We start from the raw sequence: 20686 nt of genomic DNA, 5'->3' as shown, positions 1-20686 counted from the left end.
AAGATTGCTGCACCTGTAGTTTTCTTATGTTATTAAAAAACTGTATTACTTTGAAAATTCATTTTACCTGTCCTTTTAGAAATATGTAATAACACTTTCAGAATCAGTGTTTATTTGCATTTAAGAACCTCCAGATATATCCACATTGTTTTTAGTGTAAAATCATCTAATTTCATTTTTAAATGAAATAATTATTATCTCATTATCTTTGATCCCTTCTCTCAAACTTCACAGAAGACAATTGTAGTATTTGAAGATGTAAATAATTGTCCGCTTCATTTTATTGCCTGTTTCATCTGATGATATATGTATATGTGAAAAATTTAGGCATATACAAATTAAGACAACTTTTTATAACATGTCTGCTATTTAAACAAAAGAAAAAAATTCATAAAACTCTAGAGCATATCAGTTGTTTTTAAGTTTCCATATTCTCCTCATGTACTAGAATGCTACCAGAAAATAGTGTATCTTATTGACTAAAACATTATCTCCCACTCATTATAATAAAAATATCAGCATATAAATTTTAACTATAGGCAATACACAGGTGCTGAGATGCACTGTAGTCAAAAAGATAGATTTCAGTCTATAGCCATGGAAATGTGCAACAAATCCAAGAGTTTCAAATCCTTAACCCGGAAGGGTCTGACATGGTGATAAAGAGGGACAACTAGTATCACACTCTCTGAGTTCAAGTCTTGCCTCAGCCATTTAGGGATCATAAAATCTTGGAGAGATTTAAAAAAAAACAACTTCAGTTGTCTCATTGAAAACTGGAGATACTAGTAGTACTCATCTCATAGAATTTTCTTATTAATTAAATTAGACTATAATTGTATGTTGTTTAGTACATTAAGTGTTCAATATGTGATCTAGTCCAGGCATTCTCAGTAGGGGTGATATCACCCCCATGGGGATAAAAATTAGTTCTTAGGGTTAAATAAAATATTGCACTTAATATATATAAAGCATAAATACATATACAGCACATATGCAGATATACAGCATACTTTTATTAAGAAAATATAAGGGAGGAAGAGACAATTAGGAAAAAAATGTTTAAAAAATTAGGGAGGAGATCATGTAATATAGGTGAGAAACACTGTATAGTCTAATATGTTTATTTTGTTGAAGCTCAATTGCTAAGAGATTTGCCCGGTTCACAGTAGTAGTAGTAGACTCTCAGTTTAATGGTTTTTAAATGAGAGTATTTTGTCAATTGGCTTGTCAAAATTATACTTCATAAATTATTCACAAGAATGACTCCCCAACCTGGTAATCATAAAGATTTTTATAAAGTATAAATCCTTATTGTACTCTCTGCTAGCCTGTTCCCAATTTTGACCCAGTGCCTCTGACTTGGGTCTGTGTTAGGCTCCATTTGTTTAGATAGGTTGGAAGCTACTAATTTAGAATACTGACTGTGGCATAGTGAAAAGCTATACAAGTGGGACTTTTAATACATGAATGCACCTGGGCAGAAGGTGCTTTTGTTCAGTTTTGCAGTAAAGGGGTTAGCGTTTCCTCACACAGAAGAATGAACTAGTCTGTATTTTAAAAATTCTGCGGACTCTTGTTCCTGTCACTACTTGGGACCTAGTGAATCCCATGAGCCTTCCTGTGAAGTTGAATTAACTTGTTTAGTCTAAAATGATTTGCAAATTTAAAGTAGCATATGCTAACAAGGACATCAGTTACAATGAGACCTTCATTATTCCTTCCTTTTTTAAAAAAGGCATATATTTATTTTAAAGACACAGGGTTCTTACTTGGACCTTGTCTGCTTTTTTTTCGTCCCTTATAAAGAGGTTTAAGCTTTGGAGTTTGTGACAATGTTTTTGGAGAAGAGTGTTATTTTAGAGAATGTGGATTTCTCCTTCTTGCTATCATTATTACAGATTTCCATTCAGATACTTTAGGTCAGGGTACCTACCTTCTGAAGGGACACAGGTGAAGGTTTGTCTTGCTTGATTCACCCCGTGGGCTAAAAGGGCATCTTGTGACCAGGACTGAAGTCTGCGAGACTGCAAGACCTAGCTCTGATTTTTCTCACCTCTTTCTTACCAGATCTTCCTGTTCCTTTTCTCTCCTCTCAGACATTCTTATCTTAACCATGCTTTTGTATTTTTTTAAACATCCTTCTCCCTTCAAATTCTTGATCATTTGCCTTAGGGACATTTTACTCTCACCTCTGGCCTTTCTTAATTGAAAAGAAGAAAGAATTTATGCTACTTACATTATAGTGACATTAGGTGCTTGATATGGTTTGGCTGTGTCCCCACCCAAATTTTATCTTGAATTGTAGTTCCCATAATCTCCAAGTGTCATGGGAGGGACCTGGTGGGGGGTAATTGAACCATGGGGGTGGTTACCTCCATGCTGTTCTCATGATAGTTAGTGAGTTATCGTGAGGTCTCATGGTTTTATAAGGGGCTTTTCCCCCTCTTTGCTCTTCATTTCTCATTGCTGCTACCACGTGAAGGATGTGTTTGCTTCCCCTTCCACCATGATTATAAGTTTCTTGAGGCCTCCCCAGCCCTGCAAATCTGTGAGTCAATTAAACCTCTTTCTTTTATGAATTATCCAGTCTCAGGTATTTCTTCATAGCAGTATGAGAATGGACTAATACAAAAAACTGGTACTGCAGAGAGTGAGGCACTGCTGTAAAGATACCTGAAAATGTGGAAGTGACTTTAGAAGAGGATGGAACAGGTTTGGAGGGCTCAGAATAAGATAGGAATATGTGGGAAAGCTTGGAACTTCCTAGAGGCTTGGAGGGCTCAGAAGACAGGGAAATGTAGGAAAGTTTGGAACTTTCTAGAGACTCGTTGAATGGCTTTGACCAAAATGCTAATAGTGATATGGACAATAAAGTCCAGGCTGAGGTGGCATCAGATGGAGATGAAGAGCTTGTTGGGAACTGGAGTGAAGGTCACTCATGCTATGCAAAGGGATTGGTGGGATTTTGCCTCTGCCCTAGAGATTTGTGGAAGTTTGAACTTGAGAGAGATGATTTAGGCTATCTAGCAGAAGAAATTTGCAGCAAAGTGCTCAAGAGAAAGCAGAGCATAACAGTTTGGAAAACTTGCAGCCTGATGATGCTATTGAAAAGAAAACCTCATTTTGGGGTAAGAAATTCAAGCTGGCTGCAGAAATTTGCATAAGTAAAAATGAGCCAAATGTTAGTCACTAAGACAATAGGGAAAATGTCTTCAGGGCATGTCAGAGACATTTGTGGCAGCCCCTCCCATCACAGGCCTGGAGACCTGGGAAGGAAAAATGATTTTATAGGCTGGGTCCAGGGCACCCCTGCTCTATGCAGCCTCAAATGTGGTGCCCTGTATCCCAGCTGCTTCAGCTCCAGCCATGGCTAAAAGGGGCCAATGTACAGCTCAGGCTGTTGCTTCAGAGGGTGGAAATTCCAAGCCTCGGTGGCTTATATGTGATGTTGGGCCTTTTGGTGCACAGAAGTCAAGAATAAAGGTTTGGGAACCTCCACCTAGATTTCAGAGGATATATGAAAATACCTGGATGTCCAGGCAGAAGTTTTCTGCAGGGGTAAGACCCTCATGGAGAACTTCTGCTAAGGCAGTGTGGAAGGGAAATATGGGGTTAGAGCTCCCATACAGAGTCCCCACCAGGGCACTGCCTAGTAGAGCTGTGAGAAGAGGGCCACCATTCTCCAGATCCCAGAATGATAGATCCACCAACAGCTTGCACTACTTGGGACCTAGTGAATCCCATGAGCTTTCCTGTTCTCTGTACCTGGAAAAGCTGAGGACAGTCAATGTCACCCTGTGAAGGCAGCCAGGAGGCAGGCTATACTCTGCAAAGTCACAGGGGTGGAGTTGCCCAAGGCCATGGGAGCCCACCTCTTGCATGACCTGGACGTGAGATGTGGAGTCAAAGGAGATCATTCTGGGGCTTTAAGATTTGACTGTCTCTGTGGATTTCAGACTTGCATGGGGCCTGTAGCCCCTTCATTTTGGCCAATTTTTCCCATTTGGAATGGGTGTATTTACCCAATGCCTATATCCCCATGGTATCTAGGAAGTAATTAACTTGCTTTTGGTTTTACAGGCTTATAGGTGGAAGGGACATGACTTGTCTCAAATGAGACTTTGGATTTTGACTTTTGGGTTCATGCTGGAACGAGTTAAGACTTTGAGGAACTTTTGGGAAGGCATGATTGCATTTTGAAATGTGAAGACATGGCTGGGTACAGTGGCTCACACCTATAATCCCAGCACTTCGGGAGGCCGAGGTGGGCAGATCACCTGAGGTCAGGAGTTCGAGACCAACCTGACCAACATGGAGAAAACACTGTCTCTACTAAAAATACAAAATTAACCAGGTGTGGTGGTGCATGCCTGTAATCCCAGCTACTCTGGAGGCTGAGGCAGGAGAATCACTTGAACCCAGGAGGCGGAGGTTGTGGTGAACTGAGATGGCATCACTGCACTGCAGCCTGGGCAACAAGAGTGAAACTCCATCTCAAAAAAAAAAAAAAGAAAGAAATGTGAAGACATGAGATTTGGGAGGGGCCGGGGCAGAATGATATGGTTTGGCTGTGTTCCCACCTAAATCTTATCTTGAATTTTATTTCCCATAGTTTCCACATGTGGGAGGGACTCGGTGGGAGGTAATTGAGATCATGAGGGTGGTTACCTCCATGCTGTTCTCATGACAGTGAGTGAGTTCTCATGAGATCTGATGTTTTTATAAGGGACTTCCCCCCTACACTCTGCACTTCTCCTTGTTGCTGCCATGTGAAGAAGGACATGTTTCTTCCCCTTCTTCTATGATTGTAAGTTTCCTGAGACCTCCCCAGCCCTGAACAACTGTGAGTTAATTATAACTCTTTTCTTTATAAATTACCCAGTCTCGGGTATTTCTTCACAGCAGCATGGGAATGGACTAATACAGGGCTTAACGAGGGGGTTCCTTCTAAGAGATGCTTTGTTAGATGATCTTGTCTTTGTACATCATGGAGTGTACTTACACAAATCTAGTTGGGATAGTCCACTCACACCTAGGCTATATGGTATGGCCTAATGCTCACAGGCTACAAACTTGTACAGCATGTTACTGTGCTGAATACTGTAGGCAATTATAACACGGTGGTAAAGTATTTATATATCTAAACATATCTAAACATAGAAAAGATACCATAAAAATACAGTGTAAAAGATTAAAACCTGGCACATCTGTGTAGGGCGCTTACATGAATTGGGCTCATAGGAGTCAAAGTTGCTCTGGTGGATCAGTCCAGAGTGAGTGTGAAGGGCTAGGATGTTACTGTGCACTACTCTAGACTTTGTAAACACTGTACACTTATCCTACACTGAATTTATTTTTAAAACTCCTCTTTTCAATAATAAATTAGTCTTAGCTTAACTTTTGTACTTCATAAACTTCTCAATTTTTTAAAACTTTTAACTATTTTGTTATTACACTTAGCTTAAACAAAAAACACAATTGTTCAACTGCACAACAATATTTTCTTTCATCTTATCCTTTCTGTAAGCTTTTTTCCATTTTTAACTGTTTTATTTTTTATTTTATACTTTTAAACTTTTTTGTTAAAAACTAAGACACAAACACACACGATTAGCCTAGGCCTACATAGGGTAAGGATCATCAGTATCACTGTCTTCCACCTCTGCATCTTGTCCAACTGGAAGATCTTTAGGGGCAGTAACACACATGGATCTGCTATCTCCTTTGTTAACAATGCACATGTACCCTAGAACTTAAAGTATAAAAAACAACAACAAAAACAAACAAAAAAAAATGCCTTCTTCTGGAATACCTCCTGAAGGACCTGCCTGAGGCTGTTTTTCAGTTAATTATTTTGATAAGTAGAAGGAGTACACTCTAACAATATAAAGTGTAGTATAATAAATGTACAAACCAGTAATACTATTATTTATTACCAAATATTATATATTGTACATAATTGTATGTGCTGTACTTTTATATGACTAGCAGCATCACAGGTTTGTTTATACAGCATCACCACAAATGTAAATAATGCATTGCACTATGACATTAGGATGACTATGATGTCCTTAGGCAACAGGTATTTTTCAGGTCCATTATAATCTTATGGGACCACAGTTGTCTGTGCAGTCTGTCCTTGAGGTGAAGTGTCATTATGTGGCACATGACTGTATTTGTAGCTAGTGGAGGGTGACCTTTGCACCCAGTTGCCACCCCTTCCCCAGTTTCAAAGCTACCTTAATGGGTTTTTTTTTTTTTTTTTTGGTCATTCTTTGCCTTTCAAGCAAAACTTGAAGAGGAGGGGTGCTTGTAGTGAACTCTTTAAATGCTTTTAGGAATGGTCCTACAACTAAATGTTAAAATGGAAATAGTCAATATAAATACATTTCATCCCCTCTCTCAAGCCTTTGGAAATAATCTTAAGTACCTTTTAGAATTACCACAAAAATACTCACCTAGCTTCTTTTACTTTAACAACACTTGCCTTTCCTAAGGTTTAGCTTGTACTGGTGACATTTTTAAACCTATTTTTTTCTATTTTGTCTCACTTCAAATATTTTTTGGAAGCAGACAAAATGGTCGGTTATTTTTTTCCTAGTTGATTATTACTACAACAGCCTGCTTTTCTATTATAATTTTTCTTACAAATACAAAATCATTGTATAGTGTAGTATTAAAGGATGTGGACATTTAAGAAGCCTGGAGTTTGTCACTTGTTAGCCTTGTAATTTGAGGCAAATAACTTACCTTCAGTTATCTCATCTGTAAAATGGAAATGATAATTGTATGCACCTGAGTGAATTGTGGTGACTAAATGAGAAATCACATTAAAGCCATTAGCATAACACCAAGAGTCAAGTGGGTTGTCAATGCCTATTAGCTATTAATACCAACATTAGTCAGTTAAATAGGCATTTGTGATCATTCCTGGGAAGACTGGCTTTCATTTAACTGTTGTCATAGTTTCTTTGGAAAAGAAAATGAATTATAAGTTACAAAGCACTGGGTCTAAAGAGGACTGTTGGACCTTTTGAAAGCTGCCCTTCCCTCACACTGCATATTTCTGCCCTTGAAATCTCTGGAGATAACTTTCATTTTACCTGCCTCTCGGCCTTTTACTTTTCTCTTTTCTGACCACTCCCCATCTCTCACTTACTTCCTTTCTCTTCTGTGTCATCAATAATGGGAGAATACATTATTGTTCTCATTAGTGAGTGAGAATAACTTCATGAACTGGATAAGATGTCCTTTAGATCAGCTCTTGTTCTATCTTCTCCATGCTCTTCTTTTATCTGTGAGCCAAAGGTCTGAGAAATAATCAGAAAATAGGTTTCAAAAGGGTGACAGAGGAGAGAACATATGATAATAGAAACAGATAAATATATGGCTGAAGGCTACTTTATTTTTTCCTTAATTATGTAATTGGTGGCTATTGACTTTGATTTCTTTCTAAAATTACATGTGTATCTCACTTGTTTTGCCTTTATTTTCTCCTGAAGAGTGTTTTCTATCTTTGCCTATGGTGCTGTTACTCTTTATCATTAGGAAAATCACTAGTTGATATTCATTTTCTAATTGGCTATATGAAATGAATGAAATTCTGAAAACTTTTTGACATGTGGCCAAATTTTACATCATTATTTCTAATTGCAGGAATTATTTTTAGATATGAAATCTGCTGTACATATACACACATCTTCCTGCCAAATTGTATTGTATGGTACTTTGCCAAGAGAGTCACAATATGGCTAAAATTAATCTTTATTAGGTATAATAGGATAAGATGTGATTTAATTCTTTAAGCAGCCTATAAGTGCTAGGAGACAATTTTATTCTGTTTACTAAGTTAAAAGACTTATTATTTTGCAAATCCCCGTGGCAACAGTCAACTGAAACAATGCATGATGCTTCTTGAAGGAAAATCGCTTTATGGTTAAAATCGTAAAATTATTTATCTTTCACCTTCCACCGTTTGACTCCTTCAGTCTGTAGAAGAGGCCTATTTATTTTAGCAGTAGGTGAATTGAGTTTCTGCCAAGTCAACGTACTCCCTAAATGAATATATCAGGGGCAATATTGTTTCTCAAAAATCATTTAGAAAGTAGCATTTTTACATAAGTAGGCTCCTTCATTAGTTTCAAATTAAATTTGAGCAATTGCTGATGCTTTTCTGGTTGTTTCTGGAAAAGCCCATGGAATTAGGGAGTTCTGAGTCTTTGAGCGAGAATTTCCTTTGAGGTTTACGGTGCCTTCATTTGATTTGGAAAATGGAAATTACTATAACTTCTTTGACTTCTTTGAGGAGGTTGATGTTATATTCTGGAAATCAAGATCATATTTAAAATTAACTGAAGATAGAATGTTTTATTTGTAAGGTTACTTAGGTACCCCTAAGGTAGAAAGCAAGCAAAACCTAAATTGGTTTTGGGGGCTCTTAGAAAATAACAGTACCTTTATTTTCTTTTCATCTCTACTTTTTTAAAAATGCTGGGGAAAATATTAGTACCTTGTGACGAATTCCTCTACCATCTGTAAGATACTTCTTTTTGTCCTAAAGGAAAGATGAACTCCGGTATGCCTTGGCAGAATTACCTCCAACACTTTCTGAATTTTGAAAGACTGACTTGATTTTTCATTCAGTAATAGATATATTTAAAAACAAGAAAGCGCCAATGACTCTTTATAGTACCTCTTTTACTTTAAGCAAATATAACTTCTTGTATTTAAATTAAAGGGGATACATGCTTATTAATTATAATTAATTAAATACTATTATGTAATTCTATTTTAATTTCTTTTTGAGGAGTTTAAATGCACTGAAATTTAAATCTTACAAAATGGCTATCAATGGGGGTGGGAAAATGTATACTCATTGATTCTTTAGCATCTTATTTCTGGGTTAATGCAAATTAGTTTGGAGTAGAGTTTGATTTAATTTCAAAGAATGATACTCATTTATCTTTACAATGGCAGTTACATACTAATGATCACAACAGGCATTTTCCTCTTAATTACAATTCATTTTGAATGAATTTGTATGCTCATCTGAATTCACCATGTCATTAATGAAAATCGTGAACTTCGTTCATTCCTAGAATTAAGAACAGTTTTTTTCCTTAACATTAAACGTACTCCCTACCCAGCATATTTTTCCTCCTGTTAATTAACATTCTGTTCATGGAGGAATTCATTATTTAAGGTGACTTTGCAATCATTAGTAGCAGACTTTAACATTTCTTGTGAGGCAGGTGAATTTAATAATTTCATATTGCAAATGAAAAATTCCAGGTTAGATACCAAAGTATTCAAAATATTAATGACTACTGCATATGTGCAATCACTTACAATACTATAATATTTTCCTTAGCATTTAGAAAGATGCTGCTAGGTAGTGATCCAGATTTGTCTGAGTTACATGTTATTTTGACTCTCTAACATTTTGTGACCATGAAGAGTCTCTGTGGGGATTAACATTGCTGCCTACCAAGCCTAAATAGCCTACAAGACCTTGGATAATTGCTTATCTAGTCTGGCAGTTGGTCAACGCAGGAATGGCAGAAGGCTCCAAGGTGACATGGTTTAAGAGGCAGCTGGAGGAAGTGGGAGAGCACAGACCTGCTCCTAGGGGCTTATTGCATTAAGAGAAGACAGAGCTAATTAATAGAAATACATTTGTTTCAGGTAGTAGTTTCAGAGAAAGGAGTGCAGGTGAATAGAAAAGCAGCAGTTCTTACTAAAAATGTCATGGCTGGAGTTTGGCCAAAGAGAACCGAAGCCACAGAGAGTAAATTGCATAGATCGCCCAACTTTAGGTGACCCAGGAAATGCCTTCACCCCACTCACTTCCTGAGATAAATTCATTTCAACCTGAACAGTCACAAATTTTTAAAAAGTATGATAGTCATTTGAACTGGAGCAAATTTTGTTCTCACTGCCTTCTTGATACGGACCATTTGGGAAAAGACTGGAGTTTTGCAGTAGCAATGAAGGAGGGGAAGGATTTGGATTTTATTTAACGGTATAAAGGGTTTAAAGTGTTACATTTATTTAAAGAGTCTTGGATCTGTCGTGTCATTTGTTGCCTCCAGTTCTGGTCACTGTGATTCATAGACAAAATATCCTTGGTAGAAATGACCACATCTGCACTGTCTGAGGTTTTCATTCTATGGAAGGAAAACCAAGAAGGATAGATGAGCTGGCCACTTGGGTAGAGGCTTAGCTCTTGCTTTGCCCTGTGCTTGCTGAATGAACTTGGAGAAACCACCCAGTCTTCGGGGCTTAGTTTTCAGTAAAATTGATGAATTGAATTAAATCAGCTCTAAAGCTCCCTCTAGCTCCAAAAGTCCTATTGACTGTTGGAGCATAGAAATATCCTGTTTACTCTTCTCTGGAAGATGTGACTTGCCAAGTGGTCTGAAGCTGGTGAGTTCTTTGTGACTTACTCATGATTTATTTCTAGAACAAATTTAGCCTGGGGTGGGCACAGTGGGTCTGTGATAGAGACAGGCTGACCCAAGCACATTGATTCAGTGTCTAAATGAAGCATCTTAGACTTGTCACCAGACACTGGAATAATTTATTGATATGGATTAAGATTCACTGTCCATCAAAACAGCAGGTGCTGAAGAGACATGACTACTTTGACAAATGGTCTCTTTCCCACCCCTGGTCCTCCAATATGTCACTTAGTAGTCCCCAGAGGAATCCCTCGCTGTTCTTTTCCAGCAAACCATGTCCTTCTCTAATTTCAAATCTGAGAGTACCACTAGTTCTAATGTTCAATAGTCAACTAATTGACAGTTAAATATTTATCAAAGGGGACTCTGGGGACTTAACCTCACAACCCCCATAGTCCTCAACAGGCCTCTAAAAATAAGCCACATAAGCATAATATCTGTGTAGACACCGTGTCCTTGACAAACGCAGCTTAAGAACGTATTTCCCAGGCTTTTTTCAGCTGCACTGCCAACCATAAGCCCTTCCTGCACAGACATGCTGGGAGCTTCAGATACACTGTAGTGCTTGCCTACTGTGTGCCTGAGAGTTGCTCCGGTTGACTGAGTACTTTCAACTGCAGGGCCCTACATCAAGTATAGAGATTGTGGCAGCAGCTGTCAGTTGGATCTTGGGGCTGAGGGGCTTAGAGTATCTTCTTAATAATGAGAGAGACAGCCATGGCAAGGAAAAGAGGGCAGTAATACAGCTTTCCAGTCTTACTAGGATTCGTGGATCCATATACAATTATTATCAGTTCTTGCTGTAATATGGACTCCATGAAGACAGAAACCTGGTATGTTTTACTCACCATTGTGGCTTCAGCACCTAACACAGTGTTAACAAATGGTGTGATGCAGGTCCACTGTGCACTGGTTACCAACTTGTCTGAGTCCAGTGGGAGAGAATACACTCATATGCAACAAGTTATATGAAGCAGATTTATTACTCACAGATAGGCAGCAAGGGACAACAGATGCCTACGATTCATTGTGAGCTGGTGCCCCACGGTACAGAAAGCTGCCCAGGGTGGATGGGGTCTCCACTCTGCCTACCCCACTTGTACTGCAGATGAGGGACCCTGAAAAGTGGCCCATCTTGAGTTTTATCTTGGGGGAAGCCTGACATGCTGGGCTAAAAATGTTGAAGAACATCTTGTTCTTATGGGGGACTGGAGCATAGCCGGGGCTGTTTTGGCTAGCTTCCCCCTTATCTCTGGATGTTGCGTTTTCAGCTCATTCTAGTTATATTCAGAAGCTACACACAACAAAGAGGGAAAACTGTATCAGTCCAAGGCCACTCGAGAAGTGTTCTATACATGGCAGGTGCTTAATATAGGTTGAATGACAAATGCCAAGGTCATATAGGGCTGTGATTAAGAAGATAAACTCAGACCCAGATGCCTAGATCCCAATCCCAGGTCCACTGCTCACTAGCTGGGAATGTGAATAAGTGAACATTTCGGTGCCTCAGTTTCCTTATTTTAAAACTAGAGATAATAACAACATATATCTCAAAGGGAAGTTATGCAGACTAAATGAATTAATGTTGATAAGCAGGTTATAACTAGTGCCTGGCATGCATTATAAATGCTTATTAAACATCAGCTTACATGGCCCATCATTACCATCGTTACCAAGGTTTTGTTTTTCTTTCTTTCTTTTCCATCATTACCAAGGTTTTGTTTTAGGAACTAAAGTTTGAGTTTGTGAGAACACATGCTAACATGTATGAGACCAGATTTAAATACACTTCTGCCTTAAGCCATCCAGCTATGCAGCTTTCTACTTATACAATGCTCTGGCACATCTCTTTCATCAACTCTGTTAATATACTGCTTGATTTACCCTTTTAGACTGAGAGCTCTACTTGTAACCAGACACCACTCAAGAGTGCCTCATTTAGATGGATGCTCAGTGTTTTGAAATGAATGCATGATTTACTCAATGAATGACTGTCTTGTGTGTGTCTTGATTTCCTCAACCCTGGCGCGGAATCACAAACCCCTTCCCCATCTCTTGGGTTCCCCTTTACCCATGGTTCATCAGTCTCATCTGTGCATCCCCAGTTCCGGTCACTCCAGCTTCTCATCCTATTGTTCCCATTTTAAGCACAACCTTTGTTTGATTGCCACCTCTCCTCAGTCTCCCTGGGCAATCCCTTTACATTCCCCTAATACCTGTTCTCTCTTCCTTTCTCTGTCCCCTCCACATGGCTTGCAAACTGTAACATTTACATTGGCAATCTTGCTTTGCACTTGCCCTTTATTTTAAGTCATATCAAATCCTTTTGGTAAACTGGAAAAGAATTAATTGCAAATAAAACATTATTTTCTTTCACAGCTTCTCTTTTCCTTTCACCCTCATAAGCAGCTCAGGCTGCCTCATTGTTCATTAGAAATACTTTTTCCCCATGGGTTGCAACTATGTCATGACAGTATTTTTTTGTTTTGCTGCTATTTTGGTGTTCGAAGTTCTGCTGGTCAGTGCTGCAACTTATTTTCACTCTGACCAGATTTGACTCTTACACATGTGTTAAGCGTAAGACAGAAAATAGATGGTGTGATTTACAACTCACTCCTCTCACCTCAGTGTCCACCTTGGAGGCATTTCTAGTCTTCTCAACTGAATGAAAATGACATATCAGAAATATTTAGACAATAGTACAAACTAGTGTAAAGTAACATTTTTGGAACTTTAACCATTTTCTAAAAGAAACTCTAGATTGCTTCAAAGCCTTCCTAGTTTAGGGTCTCTCTATGCAAGAATAATTGCTTAATGCATCTATCTGTTCCTTTAGAGTGTCATCTCCAAGTATTACTATCCTAGCTCCTATGCAATTACAATCTTCACAAGGATTAGGATCTTGTCTTCTCCTTCTTCTATGTATTCTCATGGTGCCTAGAAAGAGTCTCCTGGCCAGGCATGGTGGCTCACGTGTGTAATCTCAGCACTTTGGGAAGCTGATGGAGGCAGATTGCTTGAGCCCAGGAGTTTCAGAACAGCCTAGGGAACATAGGGAGACCTTCTCTCCACAAAAAGCAATAGAAAAAATTAGCCGAGCATGGTGGCATGCACCAGTGGTCCCACCTACTCAGGAGGCTGAGGTGGGAAGATCGATTAAGTTGATGCTACAGTGAGCTATGATGGTACCACTGCACTCCAGCCTGGGTGACGGGGTGAGACCCTGTCTCAAAAAATAAATTAATTAATTAAATTTAAAAAAGCAAAAATATAAAAGAAAAAAAATAAAGTATCTGCATACAGAGGACACATAGTGAACGCTTGATGGAGAGATGGTTGCTGCAACCTGAAGTGACCTCCATGTAGCCCCACTCTGGGTGCAGGTGCACACCAGGAAGAGTTGGAAGCTACTAGTCATTTTCCAAGGGGACACTTGGGCCTCTGTGTAGCCTCACAAATGAAACTGATTTCCAAGGGCCAGTTCTGCAGTCACAGATTCTGAATTTTCTTCTTATCCTAAGACCCATTTTTCTTGTGTGTCTTTGCCAGCTCCCCCACTCAGGGGAGTCACAGCAGTAGATTGGTTATGCTAAACACTCTACCTCAGGGCTTCGATCTGGATTTTTTTCACAGTGACCCAGTCATTTATATAGTTGAGATAGACTCGTCTTGAAACTTCACAAAGCCATTTAATTTTTTAAAAAGTCATAACTCTAGGTAATTTGTATCTATGATATTTCCAGTTCTCTCTTTGATTCCCAGGGAATACCCTGCAAAGCAGGAATTTCAAGTGCATGCACTTTGCCTCTGTCTTCTTTGCCTTTTCTCAACCAAAATACTAATCATGTGAACTAAACAACCCATATTAGAAAGTGTTGATGTTTTCTTTGCATATGTTCTTTTTAGCTATAAAGTGTTATTTGCAAGGCAGGCATGCAAATAAAGGCAGAAACAATGCTAAGGATGTCCAGAAAATGTGACATGGTCCGTTATCTTTTTGTCCCTCAGTCTCTAGACCTGTGGAAAAGACATTATGTGTGGGACCTGCCCCGTTGCCCTCTCAGCTCTGCAATAACCCTTGCTCTACGGACTGCATAGTATCTTCCTGGTCAGCCTGGGGCTTGTGCATCCATGAAAACTGCCGTGATCCTCAGGGGAAAAAAGGTGAGTGCCTTGTTTGCATGCGCTTCATTTACTGCCAGTGTGCAAACATTTATTCTGGTAGCTAAGTCACTGATTAAGCCTGCTTAAGACAATATTTGTTTACAAAATTTAGATAACCAGCTCAAGCCTGACGGTATTCAGTTTTAGGGAGGCAACTGAGACATTTCTGTGGAGTGCAAAATCTGACCTTGATTGACCTTCAGTTAGACTCATAGTTGACTACTACTCTATTTGGTATAACTTCATCTTTTGTTTTGTTTTGTTTTGTTTTGTTTTGTTTTGTTTTGTTTTGTTTTCCAAGATGAAGTCTTGCTCTGTCACCCAGGCTGGAGTGCAATGGTATGATCTTGGCTCACTGCAACCTCTGTTTCCTGGGTTCAAACAATTCTCCTGCTTCAGCCTATTGAGTAGTTGGGATATTACAGGTGCCTGTCACCACACCCTGCTAATTTTTGTATTTTTAGTAGAGATGGGATTTCACCATGTTTGCCAGGCTGGTCTCGAACTCCTGACCTCGTGATCCGCCCACCTGAGTCTCCCAAAGTGGTGGGATTACAGGCATAAGACACCATGCCTGGCCACTTCACGTTTTGTTTATGTATAATGGTTATATGGGGGAAATTGGACATGATTTCCACACTCACATCTGAAAAGAACTGTTTTGCAAATCTATGCATTTCTTTTTAGATTTCCACATTTAACATTCAATGTTATATTTTGGATTTTTGCAAGGGTCATTATGTATATTGTTTAGTTTCTTTTTCTTTTTCTTTTTTTTGAGACAGAGTCTCACTCTGTCACCCAGGCTGGAGTACAATGGCGGATCTCAGCTCACTGCAAGCTCCGCCTCCCGGGTTTACGCCATCCTCCTGCCTCAGCCTCCTGAGTAGCTGGGACTACAGGCGCCCGCCACCACGCCCAGCTAGTTTTTGTATTTTTTAGTAGAGACGGGGTTTCACCGTGTTAGCCAGGATGGTCTCAATCTCCTGACCTCGTGATCCGCCCGTCTCGGCCTCCCAAAGTGCTGGGATTACAGGCTTGAGCCACCGCGCCCGGCCCCATATTGTTTAATTTCTGATATTGATCTTGAGCTTGAGGAAAAATCTTCATCTTTTATATTCCTGTTTAATTTTGTAGGCCTCTGTGGTCTAGTTTTCTTCAGTTTGTAATCAAAATACACATCTTCATCTTCAAAAGTTCATTCCTAGTGATATCTTGTCTTCTCTTTCATTGACCCTTTAGTTTCTCTTGATACTGTGTTCCCTTAAATGACAGTACTAAAAAGAAATATTTCCTTTATCAAGAGAAATGAGATCCAAGGACATTCTAGAAATTAGATTCTAGTTATTACATGCAAAGCAAGAATCCGTGGCCAAACACTTGATGGTAGCATGCTTGTGTTCCTAGAACCCTGCTCACTGCTTACTGCTCCATTCACATGAAAACCCACATTTCAGTAATTCCTAGAGTGCTCATATACACACATATGCACACCCAGACTCACTTACCCCTGTTCCTGGGCTGTTCCTTTCATTCTAACTCTTGTTCTAAGGTAGCAAGGAAGATGTGCATTGGCTTTCAGGCAGGAAGAAGCTAACTTTCATTCTTTTGTCAAACCATAGAAATCTGGATCTCAATGAAGCCTGGAGAGGGCCTTGGGCAATTCTCTTATTTGACATGTAACCAGAATGTCCCCCATGCCTCTGCAGCTTGTGTACACAAATAAATTTCCTTTTATACTAATACCTATAGCTTGCAGTCTTATGATCTACATATATGTAGTCAGCTGCATGTAGTCATATGAGATTCCTCAGGGTGATTTACATATTTTTAGAACAGCCATCTTATGTTTAGCCTGTGCTGCTCCTGCTTAGGTCACTGTCCAGAAAATCATGTGAGGTTGGACCAAGGCTCCCCCAGTCACTGTGGCTGTGGCATCACTTTGCTACATGAAGTGCTGCCTTCATCTGCTTTCAAAGCTGTAGAACCACATCAGACCGAGTAGATCTGGGAGACTCTTGGTTATACTACTTGGGAGACTAATGGTTATAGGTGACAGAAACTCAACTGATATCAACTTAAGTCAAAAGAAGAGACTGTTTGAGCTCATGTAGCTGAAGTGAGAAGAAAGGATAGGGCTGCATCCAATAGTATAAACAGGCCAATGGGTCTCCGTCTTGTTTTCTGATTCTTTCTTTACCTTTACAGTTCTCTCTCTCTCTCCATCTCTTGTGTCTGCTTTTCTCTATACTAGGTTCAATTTAAGGTAGTACATACAGCAGAAATAAATGTCTTCTCCATTGGTCCCAGGAATTGAATCTCTGTAGTTATTTTATGTCAAGTCCTCAGTCCTGAACCAACTACTCTGACTGGAGGATGTGGGGTTTACATGTTCAAATCCTGGACATGTGGCCACTACTGGGATCAGGAGAGGAACAGTTCCCTTCAAACTTCACAGACGGAGAATGGAGAGATGTGACTCCCTCAGAAAAAAGTGAGGTACCAGTACTGCAGGCAGGTAGAAGCAGTTCTGAGGGCCAGGTTTTATAGGTGTTTATTAAATAGATGTTTACTAAATGCTTTCTCCCCTTCGTTCTGGGCCATGGATTCTCTATGGCAATTCAGAGAATGGCCCTCCCTCCCTCCCTCCTTTCTTTTCTTTTCTTTTCTTTTCTTTTCTTTTCTTTTTTCTTTCTTTTCTTTCCTTTTCTTTCCTTTTTCTTCCTTTCCTTTCCTTTCTTTCTCACGCTTGTTGCCCAGTCTGGAGTGCAGTGGCACGATCTTGGCTCACTGCAACCTCTGCCTCCTGGGTTCAAGAAGTTCTCCTGCCTCAGCCTCCCAAGTAGCTGGGATTGCAGGCATGCACTACCATGTCTGGCTAATTTTTGTGTTTTTAGTAGAGATGGGGTTTCTCCGTGTTGATCAGGCTGGTTGCCCTAATTGTGTGTTGCAATTTTTTGTCACTTGAGCTCAAATTTTCACAAAACTCCTGTTAAAAACTGGCTTCTTGAACTTTCAGTTTTATTTTTCCGGATAATTCAGAACTGGCCCATGGAACTTCAGACCCCTCCCTTGGCCCCATTCCACAAAGTAACTTTTGCCACATTTTATCCCCGTTGGCCCCTATTCCTTTGTAGTAAAAGCCAACCTGTTCAGATATACCCTGATCCATCTTTCATAAGACACCACTTGCTATAGGTTGAATTGTGTTCTCCCAAAAAGATGTGTTCAAATCCCAACCCCTGGTACATATGAATAGGATGTTATTTGGAAATAGGGTTATTTCAGAAGTAATGAAGTTAAAATTAGCTCATACTAGATTAAGGTAGGCTCTATTCCAGTGACTGGTGTTCTTGCAAGAAGAGGAATATTTGGGCACAGTGACATACCCAGAGAGGAGAGTGACATGTGAGGACATTGAGACATAGAAGGCAAAAGGGGAGACTACAAGAAAGTGGAGGCAGACATTGGGAGTAATGTGTTCCAAGCCAAGGAGCACCACGGAGAGCTACAACCCCCAGAAGCTAGGAGATAGGCATGGCACGGATTCTTCTGTAAAGCCTCTAGAGGGAGCATGTGATGCATGGCCCCGCTGACACCTTGATTTCAGGCTTCCAGCCTGCAGGACTGTGAGATGATACGTTTCTGTTGATTTAAGTTGCCCAATTTCCAGTACTTAGTTATGGCAGCTCTAGAAACTAATACACTGCCCAACTTTGGATCAGCATTTAGGCTCAACAAGGATAAAGCACTGCACAAAATGACAACACCAAAGTGTCAAGAAGTAAGGTAATTTGTTTAAAGTCCTGCGGTGATTTAATGATGTCCATGCTGGCTCTAAAGATCTGGTTTCCTGTATCTTGAGTCCAGTGTCCCTCCAAACCCTAAGCTTCCTTAGTTGTTTTTTCCATCAGCCTAAAGAAGTTTGGATCAAAGTACAAGCTCAGTTCTGAAAAGAGAAGCCATCTGCCCATCATGCACCACGTTAGTCAGTGTGAGCCATTACTCCTGAGAGCAAATCATTGAGCGGATGCAGGAGACAAGGTGTGGGGCATGGGATGTATCTAGTGCCAGTACGTCATCATTGGAAGAAGTGGGAAGAGAGACTGCAGTTGTGGGAGGGAGGGAGGTTGTGCTGAGAGTAGCCTAAGAACACCAGATAACTAGAGGTGAGGAGTGTTTTGCCCTAATCAATACTTTTTTTCAAAGGGAGACTCAGCCTTTGCAAAGGGCTGAAGGAGAGGATAGAGGCAGTAGAACCTCTCACCTGAAGGTGGTACTGTCCCCACAGCCTCCTGCAGAGTTTAGGGACATGTTGGGATTGATGAGAATTAGCCATTTGTTAATAGAATCCATACTGTGGCTGAATGGTTGTCCCCTGAACTGTAGTCACTGACAGGAGGGACGGTAAGCCCTGATGGTTGTTATTCAGGTCTAGGAGTTTGCTATTTTATAAATGCTTCCCTAGAGCAGAGAGAATTTTGGTTTGTAAGGTCTTGCTGAAACCTGCCAGGACCACCTGCCTATATTCCCTCTTGGGAAGAATAAAGAATAGAGTTTTCCCTCTAGGGAAATGATTCTGTTCTTTCAATGTATCCAAGCATGTTATGATGACAGCAAGTAGTCTTGTTGTTTCTACTGACTTGTATGTATTAGGTCTGAGATCCCCCTCAGTCTTGATTTCTGTCCCATGATGCTACTGTGAGTTCTGCCAGGATCACTGACTGGTACAAACTAAAGATACTTTAGAATTCTACAGAAGCTGGGGTACACAGGCTAATGCATTAAATATTGCAAAACTCTGGGATATAAGCGGGAGTGTTTAGCTTCACATTTGAATTCCCTACTCTAAAATGCAGTGATTCCACTAGCAGAAATCTAGGACATTTATACTTTCCTAGATATTTCATACTCTTAAAAAATACACACACACACCCAGAAAGGTGGAGTATTTAAGAGAAAAGCAAGCAAATGACAGCCAAAAGAAAGAGAAAGAAAGAAAGAAAGAAAGAAAGAAAGAAAGAAAGAAAGAAAGAAAGAAAGAAAGAAAGAAAGAAAGAAAGAAAGAGAGGAAAGTAGGCTAGAATACCATTTTTCTCCTCTCTGGGTTTTCCCAGTCATTGTGTTATTGCTCTGGTACATTTCCTTCATTCACATTAAGAAAAAAAGAAGAAAGGAATGGGAAAGTAGGAAATGTTTTATTACCAAATAGAAGAAATTAGTTACTATGGAAATTATCTTTACATGACTTTTATTCTTAATCAGAAATCCTTCCATTAGGAATCGAAGACTTGTGGCTGTCGGCTATTCAGAGTACATTAGAAAATCAGCCGATGTTCACAGCCTTCACACCCTTCCGTGGTGCCATGACAGGTAGACAAGGGAACCTTGATCCGCAGGTTGGTGCTTGTCAAGTGAAGCTAGGATGCCTTTCAGAGGAATTTAAATTGGGTCAGGTTTTATCATTTATTGCTTTCTCTTTGATACACTCCCAGAGTGTTATAATTAGAGATACAGGGAAGAGAATTAGCCTGAAAAAATAAACACTCATAGACAAACTCTACACATAAGATATGAAGCATTTTTTTAATTTTTTCTTGACATATAGACACACATTTATATGACTTCCTTGTCCCTTTCAGACATATACTAGAAAGGCAGAATTGCCCACTGAAGTTGTTCTAAAGAGGAATTTGCTGGAGGCTCCCTATAGGGTGTCACAACAGCCAGCTGCTTACGTGGAAGGACTTCAGGGATTCCTTCCCTCAATGAGAGCATCCAAGTCCTTAAAAATTCCTGAAGGACAAGATATTTTGAAACTGAGAAGCCATGACTATTTTTTGAAGACAGTCTTTTATGCTCTTAAACAAATTCGATAACATGCTGAAGTTGGAAAATGCTGACATGTTTTAGATCTTATGTAACAAAAATGGGGGACATTTCCATTTTCCATCTTTGCCTGCTTGATAGGCTTTCCATTGAATGCGAAGTCCATGAAATCATTTTGCTTTCTCATAGATAGTATATGCTAAGAGACAGTTTTTTTTTTTTTTTTTTTT

At 39.6% G+C, this 20686-nt stretch overlaps 1 protein-coding gene across 1 annotated transcript in view; it reads left to right on the top strand.

The window, feature by feature from the left end:
- THSD7B (thrombospondin type 1 domain containing 7B) overlaps window positions 1-20686 on the top strand; it is a gene marked incomplete at its 3' end in the record, with an annotated part of 522306 nt that overhangs the window by 85244 nt on the left and 416376 nt on the right. Inside the window, exon 4 of the mRNA XM_017870201.1 lies at window positions 14472-14627. Coding sequence (XP_017725690.1) covers window positions 14472-14627 — 156 coding nt within the window. The remainder of the gene's footprint in view (window positions 1-14471; window positions 14628-20686) is intronic.

Source organism: Rhinopithecus bieti, unplaced genomic scaffold, assembly GCF_001698545.2.
Source record: "Rhinopithecus bieti isolate Rb0 unplaced genomic scaffold, ASM169854v2 scaffold_5313, whole genome shotgun sequence".
In the NCBI taxonomy this organism is placed as follows: domain Eukaryota; kingdom Metazoa; phylum Chordata; class Mammalia; order Primates; family Cercopithecidae; genus Rhinopithecus; species Rhinopithecus bieti.
This window is presented reverse-complemented; position numbering and strand designations above follow the sequence as displayed.